We start from the raw sequence: 20162 nt of genomic DNA on the forward strand, positions 1-20162 counted from the left end.
CTACCGTGCTTGATCCTTAACCACCTGCTGCGCACCATGAGTGACCTGCGCTCCGACAGCTCTGGGGACGAGCAGGCCGAAGTTGAGGAGAGGCCACAACAACTAAAGGTGACCAGGCTGCCAATCATCCAGCTCATGCCCAGGTCCAGAGTTGGCTCCCCAGGTGGATCCCCAAGAAGCTCGCCCAAGGACTCTCCACGCGGGTCACCGCGTAACTCCCCCCTGCTCTTCAGAAAGCTGCTGATGAACCGCAGCATCAACCTCCAGAGACGCCGCTTCACTCTGGCCCACACTCCCAGGTAGAGTCCATAGCTTTGAGGGCAGGCTGGCAAAGATGGCAGTGCTTTGTGTTTCATGAGGCCACATGCACGTCACGTCGATACTCAAAATATACACTGTACTGTGCTGGTTTATGTTTCTGTGGATCCGTATGGCTGGAGTACAGTGAGAGATGTTTTTTTGTTTGCACTCAGCTGCAGACGTCAGGTGTGTATTTGGTTTGTTATTGTGCTGACAGCAGCCTGTCACACTGCAAAAATTGTTGCCCTTACGCTTATGCTATGAAATCGATCGTGCCCACAAGATGCTGATGTTCTGCTGCGGTTCAGTTGAACAGCCTGAATAAAATCAGCTGTTTTTTCAGTTTCTCAGTACAGGTGAAGTTTTCTTGGCTGCAGATAGACCAGTAATCTTTGGATTACAAAGTGTTCTCTCAACATCATCCCATCTCTCACCGCACCAGCGGCCTGTTGTTCCATCTCTTTGTCAAGCAAGTGCTTTAATCTGTCAGCAACATAATAACCTTTGTAATGGCCGTACAACAATAAGGCCCAGCTGTAGCCTGTAAACGGATCCTTCCTGCTGAACACGTTTTATTTATTCTTAATTTTGAATCCCTCATAAAACCTTTAACTTTAAACATCTAAACATGTCCACCTTAGTATAAAGATAAATACCACAGCTGTCTTGCTCTAAGCTGCTCTAGTACCTGCTTCAGTTTTATGAGCTGCTATTGCATCAGGCCTGGCCCATTATTCTAATGCTAATTAAACATTTGCTTTGTTAGTGATGCCGAAGCAGGAGTCTTATGACCAATTCAATCTACTTGACCTGAACTTTTGGAGAGAGGAGGACTAAACGTGGCCTTATGCTCGTGCCTGGATGTTTTTTTTTTGTTTTTTTTCTATGCGTTAAACACATACGATGCTTATGTCCTCACCGCCGTGTTAAACACACCTGCAGGTTTCTTCAAAATAAGTTGCAGCTGCGAAAAAGTGAAGTGCCATAAAACCAGTTTTTCCACACATGCTTCCTATCTCTTTGTTAATGTTTACCCTTCACTCCTCAACCTTTACACACTCACGTGTAGGCGCCAAGCAACCCAGGGCTGTTACAAGGTGTCCTCAACTTGTTGCAGTGATGTTAGAAAATAAAATAAAAGCCTCTGAGAAACTCTGACCGGTGCTGTAAAAAAAGCCCTGACTTACTTTTATTGGAACCAAAACAATATTTTTTTAATCTCCTAGAAAACTCAAAAAAGTGTTTACAAGCTCATTCACCTTTATAAACATGCGAAGCGGAGGTGGCGGTGGGGGATAATTCCCCCCCCCCACAACCATTTAATGCTCTTGGATTCAACATTGGCACACATTTCCAAGGTTTACTGTAAGTCTCCAGACAAACTGTTTCATTAATTTCAGCGTGTCTCCTGAAAATCTAAATATTAGAGGGCAGCAGTTCAGTCGAGGAGATTTCAAGGCTCATTGTGGAGATTCAGATACTTGCAGGACAAAGCAGATATTCAACATGTCAGGACTTTTATATTACACAGCACCGAGGTCAGGCCATTGGAAGTGTCCCTGTGTGTCCCATAATGTCAAAGCTGAAATAAATGGATGGAGATGACTTATTGCAGGATGGCTGGCAAGGAGGCCGAATTAAACAAACTGGGGGGTCAGTGGAAAATAAACGTCAGAGGGAGCTCAAATATAGAACATATCTGTGAAGTTATTTTCATTAAGTGTCTAGGTTGATTAAACCTCTTTTTCCACTCCAGAGACACCACTTAAATGGACTTTTTGATAAAAAACACTTTGTGAAAATTGTTTTTGGGAGCCAGCTCTGGGGTGGCAGCCAGTTTTTTCCCATTATGTCTCTCATTGACAAATGTAGGACATTTTCTGGGCTCATACAACATAAACAAAAATAATAACTATCACTTTATTTAGTTGAAGTAGTAACTGGTAGTTGATAATGAATTTTCAGCCATCATAGCGTTATCATAGCGTATCAAATATGTGCAGCATATGCTGCATGTGCAGCTGTACATTAGAAATGCAGAAGAACAGAACAACACATCAAACAATAGATTGAACTACAGCAGCAGAAAGTGGCATGTAGGCATATTGTTTTATTCCTTTCTCTGTGAGTCGTCTTTTTAGTAAGTTGGTATTTTAAAAGCTGAAGCAATAACCTCCAACTCTCTGCCTGTTAGTACAGTGAAAGAGGAACCGTGTCCAGGTTGCTGAGAGCCATCCTCAGGATGGATGTGAACACTGTATTTCCTTTACTTTTCCACTAGAGGCTGCTATGTTGTGAAATGTGAGCAGGGGATGATCTTCTAAACAGTTCTGAACAGAAGAGTTGACTGAAAATGCTGCAGGTAGATGAATAAAAAGTTTTAACCCTGTTATGATGGAAGGTAACCACCTCAGTTCTGTTGTAGCAGACACTCACATTATGAAAAATGAGATGTTCCCCTTTACTGATGACGTATTCTCTGTAGTATTTTCACAGTAACATATTTAATGGCACCAAATATGAGTTTTGGAAATTGTGCAAATCAGCTGGATTACGGGGATGGATGGTACGAGAGGAGAAGTGGATCACTTTTAAAAGTCAAACACGCAGAAAATTGAAGCATTGATTGGTCAGGATTGTTGCTGCTGGCATGTAGGAAGGCTGTTTGCACGAAAACAGAAACTGTACACACTCAGTTTGAGCTTTTCTTAGCTTTTAGTACTCCAATGTAGCACAGTGTAACACGTTTTTACTTGTTTTGCCTTATTTCTATTAGTCCAACTGTGCTCAAACAACATAAACAAAAATAATACCGATCACTTCACTGAGCACAAGCACAGTAACCCGAGTGCTGTTCACACTAGTCCACTTTCTCATGCAATGATTTGATGATCTGTATTCTCTCTCTCTCTCTCACTGTGCCATTTGTGCCCTGTGTCTTCCTGCCTCTCTCTCTGGACCAAGCAACACCCCACCCCTTCTCTCTCCCTCTCTCTATATAGCTCTCTCTCTCTCACACTCTCATGGGAGATAGTGTGGTTGTTTGTTGTTTTAAGCCCCATTTGGGTCCCAGAAGGGAAGAGGGAGTAAAAGTCTCGCTGACAGGAACTACGTGGGACAGCCCATTCCGGGGAGCATCTGATGGGATTGTAACCCAGTTTCCAGCTCACAGAAGAACTCTGTTTAATATGTGGTTGGTGTAGTATCACACAGGCAAGCCTGTGTTTAAATGGACGACTCTGTGTCAAGGTTGTTGGACTTGATTTTTAAAAAACAGGCAGTATCTGGGGCCCATTGCTGAGGAGCTCACTTGGAAGACTTCAAGCTTGCCGTTTTCCTGTTTAGGAGTACGACGAGAGGAAAACAAGAAACATAAATGAAGTGTTTAACTGGGCACATCTGTGATGAGCCGACAGAAGAGCGAGTGAGGAATTAGTCCCATTCGGCCCCATACTTCCACTGTCAGTGAGATGATACGCTAACTCACCCTGTGATAGGTCTCTAACAACCTGGACTGTTCGCCTTTTTAGGCTGTTCACACACATGTACTCTTAGCTTTAAACCTTTCATTTTTCCTTTTCCACAAAAACAAATGGACACAGCCTTATCACCTGGACCAAAAAGCTGTACTGAAAAATTATCTTTCCATTGTGGTGCACTCTGACTCATTGACTCACTGCGCTGAGCTAGAAGTAAATCGCTTCTAGTTAATAAGTTTTATCTAATAAATACTGCACAGGACTAAACAGGCTTGACTTGCACTTTCACTCTCGCTGCATTCAGGTGCAGCTGACTCTTCTGTTTGGCTGTTTTGCATCTTGACGTAGTTTTGCATCTATCATTCTTGGACCAGCTTTACCTGCACCGTCCTGTCAGAGGGACCGGCCTCCCTGTGCCATAACTCGTGACCGAAGACAACGTAAAGGAATCTGGGGAGCTCTCTTTTCTGATTGATGAAAACATGGGGATTTTTGGGCTGCACCACAGAAGTTCACTTTGTTTAACCCTCACCTTCCAAAGCAGCTAATTTGATACCTCTCCGAGAACAACCCGACTCTTTTTGAACCTGCAAATAAAATGATGAACAAAGATTCTCGCTTTCCAAGGAAGATGCATGGCAACTTCTCCACCCGCAGACACTCGTGCATTGGGTATGTATGTAGCTGCGTGATCGTCGGTGAGCAGTGAAGGCAACATCATATAGATGTTTGCAGATGTTCAGGAAGTATAGGACTGCTGAATTCATGTGTTTATTTGGAAAAAGTATTACCAGTACAACAGATGTCGTGAGCAGGTGGAGAACTATTTGATCCTGCTGCTCTGTCATTGTGTCGTGTTGGTGTATCAGGTGGTTTTACGTGTTTTATTCTGATTTGTCAGTGCGTTTGATTTTCTCTATTGCACTGTCTTCACTGTAAAACTCTTGATTATCTTTAACACACCAACTGCACCTGTGGTAAAGTCGGAGGGTGTTGCTCTTGGTGGGTGGTAGTACAGGCCTCGGGATAGCATGGTGGATCAATGCCTCTGTCCAATGATGTCCCTAAGTGGGACCTATGGACACAAGCCAAGCTGAGGCTTCGGTGTTAGGCACGGTTTGACCATCATGTGCTCCAGGACTTTTGGGTTTCGTAAGAGGACTTTTACACTGGGGTAATTGTGCATGAGAGCAGCAGATGGGACAAATTTCATCAGTATCTTGTCTTCCAGAAAACAAAGAAAAATTAAATAATATGTCAAATGAACTTCATTTACAGAGGTAAACCATGTGATCTCTTGTCAACACGCTGGTGAGACTGGCTGACTTAATTTTAGTTGTACTGTAACTTGATACAACAGCGTGTCCAGCATGGATTCAGGAAAAACATAGAAACTACTACAGCTGTCATGAGATCCCTTCAGGACATGCTGTTGAGTAAATTAAACTAAATTTAGACTAAAAACAGACACTCAGTACTTGGAACCTAAGGATACGCACACATAGGCAGACAGCATGTGAATATACTCACACAGCACAAGGCCGACACGACTCCACATGAACTGTGAAAAGTAACTCACAGTCAACTCTTTGCACCAAAAGAAAAAAAAAAAAGCTCATTTTGGAGTTCTGCTGGGATTTTTCTTTCAGTGCGCTGTGCACTGCTGCAAACTCTTCTGAACCCTGGGCATAAGGCATGTGTCTTGCGACTGTCATCCAAACTCCTCCAGCCATGAGCCTGTTTGGATCATATGAGGAGATCAAAGCAGGAGATTTTAGACCACAGCCAGAAATACCGAAGCGCAGAAGGGAACAGAACAAGCCTCCTTTCTCTTATTACCTGATTTGAACATTGAGTATCCTGGGTAGAAAAAAAAAAAACAGCAGGCTGCTGAAGTACTGAAGTGGAGTCCCCCGTTAGAAGCATCAAAGCAAGGTTTAGATCTTTTTTCATTTTTAGCATCCTTAAAGACAGTTTAGTTATTATATAAAGATGGAGGACACTACTGATGAGTTCAGGTCTTTTACAAATGAATTATTTTGACTGGAACTGCAGCACACACACACACACACACACACACACACACACCCTGAAACACAAAGCAGTCTCTTGTAATACAGATCCATCACAATAGGGACGGCTCGTATCCTCTCTTGTACTGAGAGTACCAGGGCACTATTCATGCCTACGACACATACACTCACACTCAGCAGCGCATTTTATGGCATCTTTGGAAGTGTGATAGTACATTTATGCAACACGGTGTCACTGCGTTGAGCCAAATATGTCTGGAGACGAGAGCTCTCAGGAGGTATCATGAGAAGATAGTGCTGTGTTGACAGTTTGAGAAGATGCCCTTTAGCTGAAATAGAGAAAGATGGGAAAATACTGAGTGAGGTGAGAACGAATGGGACAGAATCAATGGATGAAAATGGGAAATAGAGATAACAGGCACAGACAAGAGGGTGGTGAAGAATTGATAGATTGAACATGGTGATGAGTTGGAGAAAGACTCACAAAATAATCAGGTAAATAAAAAAGTGTTAAGTGAGGCCACTCCACCGAAGGGCAACAGTGTCAGTGTCAGAGGTCCCAGCATAGACCCCCCCCCCCCCTCAAACACACACTCAGATAAGTCAATAGAGCCTGTGTGGCTGTTGAGGGCTGGCTGCTGTGTGCGTCACTGCTGTACGCCATTTTCTGCATGACTGATTTCCCCAATCGCCTCCAGAGCCTCATCGATTCCTGAGGCCAGCAGAAGCAGCAGCAGCCTGGGACAATGCTGAAATTTAAAATGAGCGGCTCCACTGTCCTCTTTGTCATACTAAATTGTTCGGGGAGGGTCTAACAATGTAACTTCAAATAAAAGGAGCTTTTAAGTGACGTTCTTCCTGACCTGCTACTAATGCTATGTTATTAGTCTTATTAGGAAGTCATGGCCTGCAAAACAAGCTGGTTAAAAAGTCTAAACAAAAACAATTAAATCCATATATATACAGATTTACAGTAATATACATGCAAAAAATACATAATGATAAATGAGCAAATGGTTTTTCTGTTTTGCTTGAGAAAAGACGTGTCTCTTCTGTTTTAGGCGTTAGTGCTACAGTACGTGATACAGTATTTGCTTTGTTTAATATCAGTAACAGGACGACTGTTCATTTCAACCACTAGAGGGGGAAACTGACCAAGTTTCTCTTTGAGACTTTAGGGAGCAGCGGCCTGTAGAGTCAGCAGTAGCTGGTTATAAATAGTAAGTAGTTTGGGGGATTGGTAGATTAAAATTCAGTTTGAGATGCTAGACAGGGGCCATGTGTTACTAATTAACACACTTTAACAGTGCTGTAGAGTTTTTGCTGTGTTTTTGCATCAGTCATGTGGCAGAATTACAGTTATTTTTACTTTTTAAGGTGCAGAAGCATCACTTTCACACTTTTAACTTCAAATCTAACATATTTAACATTTATTTAATATAGTATGTTTGTAGTTGGTTCAAGGTAACATTGTCCTTTTCCTTCCTTGTCTAAGCTAATGGTATAAGAATAGAGGGCACTATATGCTGTTCATAACGTAAAGCCCCCAAAGATAGATTGGTTATATACTGCAAAACAAATTCACTTGACTCAATCAAATAATGCTATTTTCCTGGTTCATGGTCTGTCTCGTGATGCATCAGTATACAGTAAAACTGACATGTCCATTTTATTTTACCAGTATCCTACAGAATCAATCAGAATCATAGCTACATGGTGCTTTGCAGCTTTGTTTCTTGCAATTTCCTCATGAAATTGAGATGTGCTCATGGTGACATGGCATTTAATGGCTCTAGTGTTTAATATTAGAAACGTCTCTGTGAATGGAGTGACCACCTGCCATCTGGGTGTGCGCACGGACCTGTGTGCACCTGAATGTAGCGTGTGCCTTTGAGTGTGTGTCCATGTCTCCGTACATGCGTATACATTAGCGAGCTCCTGTGCCTGTAGGTCCTGGCCTTTTTTGGCTGGATGTGTATGTGTGTGTGTGTGTGTGTATGGATGACGGTGTCTACGTTCGCATGTGTGTCTGTCTGTCTGTCATCCCCCCAATCCCCAAATCAGACGAGCCCCAAACCCCGCTGTCATTCTAGCAGATGGCAGCCTAATGAATCATGAGGCGACACACTGATAGCCTTTACTACAGTACAAGCTGTGACATGACGTTTGACATCACTGAGACTCGGTTATATATAGGCCACTAGCAACAGCCACCTGGCACTGCTGTTTTGTTACGTACACAGTATTTTACAGTAGATATATATGTACCAAGAAGAAATTTGTTTCAGTTTATTTGCTGTTCAGTTAAATGTGTTTAATTGTTTGTTGTTCTTCTGTTTTTAAAGATACAAAACGGTGTAAGCTGGTACTTTCTTCTACTACGTTTTATGTAGATACTTCATAATGCTGCTTTATGATTGTTGCTCCTACTCTGTCAGCGCTGAGCTATGAGACATATTTGAGGCAGGTTAGAGAAAATATTGTGCCTTTAATGCAATCTAATAAATAAAATGTACGTTTTCTGTCACGGCCTTCCAAAACACTATGTTGCGGCCTTGAGTGTGCATTTGAAACAACACTGACACACAATGCTCCTCGCCAACTTCATAAAAGCTCGTTATCCAGGAATGCTCGCCATGCCTCCATGTAGCCGATCCATGATGTCATGAGGCCCCTTTTGCAAATAATGGACTATTAAACCCACAACTGAGGGGTCAGCCAGAATTTATGATGCGTCGTTATTATATGAGTTTTTTAGAGAATGCCTCGCCAGGTCGTCTCGGCCTCAGCCTCTCGACATCAGCGCTCAGTGCTTCACAGTGCGGCGTTCACTAAAGTGAAGATACTGAGCAGAACCAAACATTTAATGTCTGTCTTTCTTCAAACATCTACTCTCTTCCACCACAGTGACGCAGATACATGGAAGCCTGTGAAATCCTCTGGTATACTGCCAAGCAAGCAGTGTGTGTGTGTGTGTGTGTGTGTGTGTGTGTGTGTGTGGCCATGGCCATGTTCACAAAGAATAATGCGTCCTTCCTGTCATTAAAATGTGCCAACAGTGCACTTTGTAGAGTTTAATTGACAACATCCTATGCGTCCCACTGACAATAAATTCTTCAGATTTCACAGTTCACATTCAGTCGTCCCATGTGAATATTTGCAAAGTATGTATTCAGAAAAGATGAGTGGGAATGCAGGGCCAACAGAGGGTCTGGTGTTGTCAAAGTATTTACTATATCATATAATATATACTGTAGATTTAACTTGTTATATTTCTTTATCAAAACATGAGCCCGATCGAGATTCTGTTCCTGCAAAGTCAGTCCTAGTAAACCTATATAGATCAGATCACAGACTGTTTACTTCACGGCAGTCGTGTGATTGAATTTATAAACGGCTGCTGTAAAACAGTATTGTAAGTCTATTCACTTTGGGATTACGATGCCCCCTTTTGAGGAGGGGGGGCGTCTTCAGATTTCCTTAAATGGCAGTTTTTCTTGACTGCCACAGACGCAGAACCCTGTATTAAATGATTATCCAGCACTGAATGCTTAGAGAGGCTGAACAATACAGTTAAGCAACATACGCTGTACGCCACAACCAACATAGAAGTAAAGTTATAAAGGAAAACCACGCCATAGGCAAGAGCCAGCTTTGGCAGAAATAAGATGTTGATAGGTAGTTGATGGCAGAGCTCCTGCGATGCATTTTAAACTCCATGGCCTTCAGAAAGGGGCCTGGTTCATATTAAAATGACCTATTGAGCCTCTGCTCTATTACCACTCATGTTTTCTTTTCTATTCTCACCTATTGTTGTCTGTCTGGCAAACATTTGTGAGTTCCAGGGGGATGAAGCAATGTAATTGATTGATTTGCCACTTTAATTGAACCATGTTAAACTGCAGAAGGTAGCTTTATAAGTGCAGGTCCATTTATGGAGATGTTCTTTGTGGGAGAACTAGATGTTTTTTGGGGGCCTAAAAGTGAAATAAATAAATAAATGTCTATGATTAATTAGTAATCTGGTGTCAGATGCAGGATGCAATGAAATCTTAAGACTATTAAGATGTTCTGGAGACAGATGTGCTGCCCTGTGTCAGAAAGGCCGAGGGTTTCAGGCATTTAATCTTTTCAGATTATTCTTGAAATGGTGAACCTGGAGCCCTAATAAGAGTTCAGAGGTCACTTCCCATGCTGTCTCCCATGCTCCTTGGATCCAGAAATGAGTGGTTTTGGAGCGTGTCACGTTCTCGGGGTGCTATTTTCTGTGGTTAGCAACATCAGTTACACATTTTTAAAATTTTTATTAAAACATAAAAACGTAAAGTTAATTCTCAGTCAAAAGGTAAAAGCAAACGCTACAGTTACTGTGATACAGTGTAGAAGTAATAACAGTGGAGTGAGTTCAAGCCTAAAGTTCAACCATTGAGCACTTGCGAGTTAGGTAGCACATGTTACTTTTTGTGCACCAGCCACAGCACATTTCTCATTCTTCAGTAGTTTCAGCCATCGTGCTGCTGCTGCTGCGTGAGAGTACAGCACTGGCTTATGACGCTATCTCTGGCTGGCAATATTTGTCTTACTGTAGGGGAAACAGTTCCGTTTATTTAACTTTATTCAGGGATGATTTGCTTTATCAGGAACGTCCTGATCACATTCACACAGTTACACACACTCATACCTGCAAGCTAAGTACAACATGGATTTATCAGACAAGGGACTGAACGTGCAACTTTCCAGTCAACCTATAGGCCACCACTGCTTACCACTTTGGGCTTTACTAGACTTGTGTTTACTTCAAAGAGAGAGGTATCTATTTACAACAAGGAAGCTACATCTTCACTTTTTACCCTCAACAGCTTTAGATCAAGTGTGCTCCTCTGGTGCTTCTTCTTTCAGCTGCTGGTACAACATGGTGTGCTGAGTTGTGCTATGATATATTCATAGACTGTGTAACAGTAAATATTCCTCCTTTATGAAACCATATGCACTTTGAGCCTGGATTTATCCCTATTTATTTGTTTATTATGTGTCAATCTTGGGCCTCCATAGATGAAAGAAATAGATCCTCAGTCAAGCCCTGCTGCACCTGTTAAGTACATAACAATGGCAAATTTTACACTAAGGTGATTTAGTAATTTGTAAAAGACTGGGTCCCCGTCATTTCTAGCACTTATCCTTCACTACGTTTCCTTTCAGAAGAAACACAAGGCTCGACAGGCCTGCTTATTATTGTTTGCCAACTACGTGCTATATTTAATGCATGTAATTCTCAGTGCTGTTTCTTCAAACATGGTGTTTAGAGTCCTGTCTCATTTTGCTGATCTCTTCTCAAATAGTTCCTGTTTAAGTTGTCATATGCAGCATGTAGGCGGTTGACCAGTTAAGGTTTCCGGTCTTCAGAAAATACACTGCCCCTGACTAAGGGTGACCTTGCATGCTGGTACCTAAGCCTGTGTGTGAGTACATACAGTACTGTATACAACTAAGTGTGTGTGTGTGTGTGTGTGTACGTTCTTTGTTCTCAGAAAGCTCTGTCCCAAGAGCTACTTACTCTAATACCCTATCATACTCCTTGTGTCATCAATCTCTTTACCTAACATAGAAGAGACATATCTCTCACACACACACACAGAAACACACACACCTTAATACACACTCCATCTGGAAAGGATAATGGTTCTCTGCCCAAAGGGACAGTGTTGTCTTGTGATTGTATCAGAATTCAGTGCGTGTGTGTGTGTATGTGTGTGTGTGTGTGTGTGTGTGTGTGTGTGTGTGTGTGTGTGTGTGTGTGTGTGTGTGTGTTGGGGAGTAGGAAGAGGTTAAAATGGCTGTAACATTTGGGGAAGGCAGGAACCATGCTGGCTCTGATCCCACCCCTTTTCTCAGCTCTGACCTCACTCTGAAACTTGTTCCTCCACACACAGACACTTGCTCAGTCACATGCTTACACACACACACACACACACACTTGACGCACTGACGCACACATTCTCTTGCTCACACACACACACACACACACACACACTCCTCGTACAGATCTATGCACATTCTGTGGGGCGCTCGGACAGGGCTACTGTGACAGACTGGAGCAGGAGAGCAAGTTTGCTCAGGGAAAGGAAAGATCTCTGTTTGTTATGTAATTAAATGTGTAGTGGCCAGAGGGGAGAAGCAAAGAGAGGGAATAGACAGATGGAAAGGGAGAAGGGAAAGCGGGCAGCAGTGTTGCGCCACATTTAGACCCAGACAAGACAAGATGTACAAGATGGACCGATTAATGGAGCTCTGCTGAGAGTGATGAAAAGCTTTTTCTACAGCCTGCAAGGCACAAAGACCGGCAGCAGGGAGTGCACGGCTCTCACAAGAGGAATTCAGCTTCTCAGGAAGGATTACACTCCAATTTCATACCTATAATCTAAGAGAAAACTATGATTTGCATTGCCCTGGCCATCCTGGTTCTGCACATTGATCCAAGAGCTGGTGCCCACTCCTGCCAGAGGTAATGAGAACTCCTGGGAAGCCGCGGACAGCCGGACAGCCCGACAGAGCGAGACAGACGAGGAAGCGGGCTGGGTTTCACAGGGATGAGAGTGGCCACAAGCTGAGGAGAACCAAGAGAGGGAGAGCAGTGGAGCAACTGAGAAGAGGAGGGTGAGGACGAGTTAAAGAAAGTAGACTAAAGAAAGATGAGTGTGCCGACGAACTGTGGGTTCTGGTACTCCGTGGAGCGGAGTATCACTGTGCGAAGTGGGAACATATGGGGATCACCATGCGCTGTCAACAGGCCTATTGACATCATACAGAAACGCAGGCGGTAATTAAGAGCCATCTCATTCATACACATTCAGTCCTTTTGTCTTTCTCTCCTCTCCTTTCAAGATTTCATACACACACATGTGGCACATTATACAGATCAGATCGTTTTGATTGTAGCTTTCAGAAATACAGAATGACTGCATCAAACCTGAGATTAAACTAAAATGAAGTAAAGCATCTCCACAATACAGGACGTGATATGTTGTGGATGGTCTTTTTTAAGAATATATCAGTGATTTGATGATAATATCAGCTGCAGTATTTACCAAAACATTCTTTTGCTCTTATCAGTTGTTTTTGTTAAATCTCTTTTTTTTTTTTTTTTTTATCATATTTCCTCTTGAAATGTAGTTTCCTCTTTTGTTAGACTAGGCATTGTTCCAAGGATTAGTTTGTAATACAAAAGACTTAAAAGTATGTTCATTTCTGGTGATTTAAAGAAATTAAGATACAATTCAGTTTATTCTGTATTAAAGAAGAAGAGAAACCAAATTTAATTAGACTGTATTACGTACTGGAGCTCAGCCAAAATGTTAAAATGAGTAGACGAGATGGAGAGGAGTTTGAAAAAGGTGTGTGAGAGATATACTGTTGAATTTTTTAATAGCAGAAAAGTTTAGAAAACATAGATTAATGTTAATGTTAATTAGAGTAAGACAACAAGGTTAAACATATTTAGATTTTCACTTGGTGATCAGGAAACACTCGTTATGTTGTGGATTCATTCAACTAACAGTGAATTTTTAACCCATGTGCTGGTTTAATTAACACATTCATTTTGCTGCTGCTGTAACCACCAGCCTGCCTGTGACGTCTACCAACCAGCGACTTTGGGATGTTTCCCTGTCACTTTGCAGTCAGTCATGGTGTGTGAGACGGCCACAGTCATGCACACACACACACACACACAAAGCAAATAAATCATGTGTACTGTGCACGCATTATCAACACACGGGAAATCCGGTTTGTTCACTGCGCATAGAAAGAGTCGTTCTCGTTAAAGTAAATCTGTCTGTCATGTAGCCTTAATGCTCGAAGTTTTGCTGCTTCACACTTCCAGTATTCCTCGGTGCTCACGGGGAGGCTCTGAGAGGGGACTCACACATGTAGCCATGTTGCTGTTATCGACCCTTTTCAAGCAGGATCAGTATTCGTCAGCTGTAATGCAGAACATTTGTGAGCACAGGGGTTTTTAAAACCAGTTGCTTTGCTTTGACTCTATTTCCTCGTGCCAAGACATGTCATTGACTTCTGCTCTTAAACGACCAAAAATCTCCTTTGCAGCCAAAATTTGACGAGCATGGCACAAGTATGGAAATGTCACGACAATTACTTTTCACATTACTGTGTAGATTACTTCCACGTGTGAATCTAAAAGTCAGTCCAGAAAGTCTCCGCTCGCCTGATTGCAGCTTTGTAGAGCAGTACTCCTGGTTGAAGACGATCAGTTAACGTGACTGGGAAGGGAAATGGCAGGCCAATAGTGGTGGTGGTGGGGGGGGGGGGGGGGGGGGGGCTTTATTTGGGTCGAGGTGTTGAATCTCCACCACCATTTTCTTTTCTGAAGGAACAGTGACACAGATTCCAGAGGAGCAGATTGTCCGGTCTTGCCAGTGTCCATTTTAGGAATCTATTAATATCACATTCAACAAGAAGACACCCTTAAAGTAGATGTATTTGTGTGCATCAAAACGTCAGACACTCAATTATTATTATATTATTATTATTCTGATGTGCAGCAGGAAACTTTTCCTTCTCTGCGTGCTCTTTTTCGTTGTTACGCTTCTTTCCTTCTCGTCCCATCCAGTTATCTCCCTAAAGTAGAACACGGCGCTGTTAATGGAGTGACATCCACAGAGCTTATGTAGCCAGTCAGACACGTCGGACAGAACTTCTTTTGTTGTTTTATATAAACTGTTTTCATGCCTGAGTGCATTCTCATGTTGCTACAGTGTGAGAAAAGCTGACTTGTTGAACCTGCAGGGAAAGGAAGCATATAAATCTGTAGCTTTTGACATCAGACACTAAACGCAGAGCGTCTTGCGTGTCTTCAGAACGTGATTTAAAGCCCAATTATCTCAGTAACTGCAGAGGACAACAGACAGATAACAGTAACCCTTTCTCCTTAGATGGATATGAAGCAAGGGCATGCATGTCTTTGCGTGTCCGTGATTGCAGCAAGTCCCCTACAAATTAAAGTGTTGAATACATCTGCTATTGATGCATAAAGACACTTACTACTCACTGCAGTTTATTCTGCCCAGTGGCAGTTACTGGTTTCTCCTCTGACAGGTAACATCTGACAGATAAGAGGATATCTACCAAGTTTCAGTGTCAGTATGGCATTTATATTTTATGCTGTTACTCTTTGATTTAAATTTTATGCTACCTGAAATTGACTTTAGGCTATGTAAGCAGCCTGTAAGGCACATTTAATGTAATTACATATACATATTTACCAGCTCAGAACAACATGATGGAGCTTGTTTTCATACGAGCAGCACGTCGGTGTGAATGTTAATGTTGGTTGGTCTGATCTGTCCACTGCTTTGGTTGAGACTGTACTAAAGGATGAATCTTCACGGTAATACTCATAACCCAAAATGTAATAATTACAAAATGAACATTGTTCTCAGCTTTACTGTCTGTGTCCCCTGTCAGCACGTTGTTTGCTTCCCTCCTATTCGGTTCAGTGTACTATGTGTGTGTTGTATTTTAAACTTGAGAATAAAATTACGTTAACGGCTTCAACATAGTTCACAAAGGCCGTACTGTGATGTCGGGCTGTAAATGAAACGCTGATTAAGTAGTTTGAAGTATGTTCCTTCTTTCCTCTGTTCGACAGCCTTTTACAGCGTGCTGTGTGATTGAGGGCTATTGATCTAATTTCTCTCAACACTTCCCACAGAGAGCCCAAAATAAAACGAAGTGGCAGTGACACAGAACATCATGCAAGTTATGACAGCCAGGAGAGGGATGGAAAAATCCTAACGATTATTTCTAAATGTACGACTGACACCAAATACAAGTATGAGCTTTGTTGGGTGTTTGGGAGTGGCGGCGTGTGATTTATGCACAGTAAGTAATTTCATATGAATTAAGAGTCGCACAAAAGACGACAGATTTGGCAGGTTCAGCGTGAGTGAGGTAACTGGAGTCGAGCTTTAGAAGTGCAATTCTGAGAAACCTACTCCTCTCATCTGTCAGTTCAACCAGGGAGGACAGGGGGGAGAAAGAGAAATATTCAACTCCCCAATTTATCAAAATCCATGAGTAATGGATACTCTCAAATTCTAGATGCATTTTGATGAATAAACCGTGGCGTTAGACGGAGATATTCACCATCTGTGAGGTCAGTTAGTATCTAAATTAACCAGGTCAATGTGACTATGATAAATGAATTCAAGCTTCCAGTCACTGCCCATGAATCTCCTGATTTGTAGAAATTATTCAGTTATCCCGTGCCCTTTACGGAGCATAACTCACTGGTCCTGGCGAAGGAGAGGAAGCATCACAGCCAGAAACCATTTTGTCATAATAAATGTGTCTGAAAGTGTTTCCAAGGCATTTCTTTAAATCGGCAGCAGCTTCTAATGGTGGTCTGGCCCACAGGGAGCGTCGTGGAGCTTCATTTATCTGCCTCACAGACAGGTTCGCTGGTGTTGGGTTGCAGGCCTCACACACGCTGACAGACAGACACACACGTACTGTACTCACATGTGAAGCTCTGTGCTTGTGCATGAACACTTGGAACAGAGTGAGTGGCCTCGGCCGTTTGTAACGTTCACTCACTCAGACGTGCAGTACGCTAACTCACGGCTGAGCTGAGTGAGGTGCTTTTCTCACAATGCAGGAATAAGTTGTCACACAAATATGTGCCTGAGCTGCGTGTATTTGGGCGTCTGTGGGTGCTACAGTATGTAAAAGGTATAGACGAGAAGTTGAGACTTTTTTCCTGTGAGATACAAGTATTTGGCATTTTCCATTGATTGACTTGTGTTTTACATTTAAATGTCCAAGTATTGTTGGATAAATATAATAATGATCACGCTTTCTCAGGAGCAACATTTTGAAATTCTCTAATTATGTAAGAACCATATTAAATATTGTCTGAATTCAAGCTGTTAGGGTTCTGCACATTTCATTAATATCATCATCACACATCTATTGCTTTTCCCACGTGATGTCAGCTGTTTGTCTCTGGTCTTATCTCACTTCAGGAATGTTTAACATTAATATCTCACACGGATCATGTTACAACACGTTCACGGACGTGGGTTCTGAACTTTTCTCAACCTTTTCTCTCACAAATTCTTTTCCTCTCACTTCACTTCACGTTTTTTTTTTTTTTTTTTGCACATGCTATATGATCCTTAGGATAATACAGACTGAAGTCCTCTATGTGCATGTGTTAAAGTGTGTGTAAGAAGATGAGGGCTCTCTCCTGTGACTCAGTGTAAATCTCTCCTAGTCTCCAGCTCACTCAGGTTTAATAACATGATCACTGTTTCTGACCTCACACCGTGTCCACCATACCAGATCAGAATTATACCATTAGAAAACTATATTGTCCTTTTCCAAACTTGCCCATGCTTTGACACGTTTATCTAACATATTGTATTTAAAGTACAATGTCTGATGCACTGTTTGATTCAGGTTAAACAATAGACGACACAATGTACAATATGTAGGACATCCTTGGTATTTTGTTTGCACATTATCCTGTAGTTTGTCTTCCTGCCAGTGAAGCTGATTTTTAAAGTTCACCAAACGAAAGAGGAACAGCAGGATTTGAACCAAAGGATGAAGGGATGTTTTTCCAATGCGAGGTCATCCATTCAAGACTAATTTTACAGAACAAAACTGAAGGAAAATGCAATGCAACAAATTGAACAATGTGAATTGTTGGCATTTCTGCATCAGATTAGGGTTTATGCAACTTAAAAGCCTTTTTAGGGAGGAGAATGAATGGACAAATCAGTCTTCTCTTGTTGTCCAGCATCTGGAAATCCACATCAGACTGATTTGATGATCTCTCTAATCCTCTAATTCCCTTATTTTCTGTATCAATCACTGATTGACAGACAGCCTGTACTCAGCAGCCACTTCACACTGGAAAGTGTATCAGAGGTCAGCACCCACTGGTGCAGGCGTCACAGCGGCTTTGTGTTGTTTTCCAAAGGAAAGATCTGAGGAAGAGGGCTGGGATCTGAGATGCTGATTACAGCCGTCAGACGGGGAACAATAAGACACTGAGATTGTAGCTATAAGAATAATTGCAAACACAGAGAGACACAAACACCTCCACTAGTTTACAGAAGAGTGTTTTATTTATTTTTTATTTTATATTGTGTGATGATGACATGACGATGAACCGAGTGAAGTACAGTATGACACTGGCTACACACACACACACACACACACCTATTTATAGAGAGAAGACCAGTTCATATGACGCATCCATACCCCTTAACCATCACGACTAAACGCCTAACTCTAACCCTTTAACTTTAATTTAAACCTAATTCTGAATTTATCAGGAGTATCAATCGGATCTTTGAAGTGGTGAGGACCGACCAAAATGTCCTCACTACAGTACTTAAATATAAATATGTCCACACAATGTAATAAAGACACGCACACCCGCACACAGAACAAAGACACATGCTTGTTTAATTAACAGACCAGCTGCTGGTTTCCAAACAGGTTAGTTAGGTTGCTGCCAAAATGTGTGTTTATGTGTGTGTGTGTGTGTGTATGACTATCATTGTGAGGATTGTGAGTGTGAATTTTTAACCATTGGACTGAGGACATTTTTACAAAATGAGGCCACTTTAGCCGGTAATAATGAGAAGGACGTTTAAAGAACAATATCAGGGTTGAGACTAGGCTTTAGGGTTAGAATTGGGTTTTGGTTAGGGTTAGGGTGAAGTATAGGTTGAAGCAGCGACTGCAGGGGACTAATGAATACACTCTGTCCGTGAGTGTCCTCACACTGACTGCCATACAGAAATGTGTGTGTGTGTGTGTGTGTGTGTGTGTGTGTGTGTGAGTGTGTGTATCGCTGTTAAAAACAAATACACCCTGATATCGAGTAACAAAAAATCCACAATTGCGCATTCATTTTATTTACTCAAAGAGTAATGAAAAACATCACTGAGTCAGTGTTTCCATTGAAATATCCAGCTTCTACTCCTTCGAGGAAATCATAAGTCTCCCCGTTCCTAAGCCGAACACTTCCTGTCTACGAACGAATAGACAGCAGAAGAAACAATGCAGTCTTTTTCAGTTCGCTGGCTCAATTCGAACTTGCCCCATCATACAAATCAGTTCTGCACTGATTTCACTTTTGAAAGGGTCAGTGATGTGATTCTCTGTTCCTGCCTTTCTGTTATGTCAGCTATATTGACTCACATTCTTTTAAGGCCATTTTGACTGCCTGATTCTGAACAATGGACATTTATATCACAGTTGCGTAATTTCTATCTTTAGCTGTCACACGAACATAAGAGGGGACTGAGAAAAGTGTGAAATAATACAATGACTGAAATAATAGCAGCTAAAAGCTAAATTCAGTCTTAGTGTTTGTGAAAAGCATGTCTATGGTTCTAATTGGAGGAGTACATGTATGTGAATGGTGTTAAACCTCTGTAATATAACGTCTCTCGCAGCTTCTAGCTGAAAAACACTTACAGATGATGTCATCTGGAGGAGTTGGTGAGTTGAGATTTCACTAGATTAACACGGGGTGCGGTGTTACGTTCAATATCATCAGCAAATCACCCTTTAAGGAATAATATTTCATTTGTTAGGATTATTAGGATCAGTCACTTCCCGAAGTCTCTGCTGCTGCTGCTGGACAAATAATAGTAGCTCCCATCAGATCATTTGTTAGTTTTGTCAGTTTCTTCTTCAGTTTATTTTTTATGCTAAATGAAACTTTCTCCTGTAGAAGAAAGGAAATAAGCACATTTTCCCAAATGTCAGACGATATTCCTGCTATTATTAATGCTGAAAGTCAATATAAGCAATATTTAAAGCGTATGAATTCGCGACAGATTATTTTCATGTGAAAGGATAAAGACAACAAATGTGCAAAAGTGTTTTACAAAGGACAGATAGAAATAAGTAAGACATAAAACACAACACCTCCATCAGGTTTTATGTCACAGGAAAGGAGAGGAAGGGCAGCACAAACAAAGCGGGTGGTTCTCCCTCTGTGTGAGGGGCCACAGCAAAAACAACCATACAGCTTTTATCCAAGAGCCCTCACTGGTGACTCTGCAGTACGATAATTCACACAGAACATACCGCTTTGAATCTGAAATTGCTCCACAGCTTCTTTTTAAATGTGTCTAATGTGGTTGTGGTTCAAACTTGGTTCGCTTTGTTCTGTGTGTTGAGCTTTAGACTTCAGGGTGTGGACTCTCAGCCACTGGTGTGAACCTTGTGGTCTCGTTAAAGCAGTCCTAATCCTTGTTTTGCTCTCTTTCATGTGTCGTGTGTCAGATGCAGCACAGATACAGTACAT

The 20162-nt window shown here is 41.9% G+C and overlaps 1 protein-coding gene across 4 annotated transcripts in view; it reads left to right on the plus strand.

Annotated features, from left to right (window-relative positions):
• pde4ca (phosphodiesterase 4C, cAMP-specific a) overlaps positions 1-20162 on the plus strand; it is a 42890-nt gene that overhangs the window by 6071 nt on the left and 16657 nt on the right. Inside the window, exon 1 of one of the 4 annotated variants that reach the window (XM_026373793.1) lies at positions 4199-4451. The exons of 1 other annotated variant lie outside the window; for it this stretch is intronic. In XM_026373793.1, coding sequence (XP_026229578.1) covers positions 4378-4451 — 74 coding nt within the window. In that variant the 5' untranslated portion in view covers positions 4199-4377. Of the gene's footprint in view, positions 1-4198; positions 4452-11792; positions 12630-20162 lie in introns of those variants that run through there. 2 more of the 4 variants (XM_026373790.2, XM_026373792.1) reach the window with 2 other exon arrangements.

This window comes from Anabas testudineus, chromosome 17 (genome assembly GCF_900324465.2).
Source record: "Anabas testudineus chromosome 17, fAnaTes1.2, whole genome shotgun sequence".
Classification (NCBI taxonomy): Eukaryota; Metazoa; Chordata; class Actinopteri; order Anabantiformes; family Anabantidae; genus Anabas; species Anabas testudineus.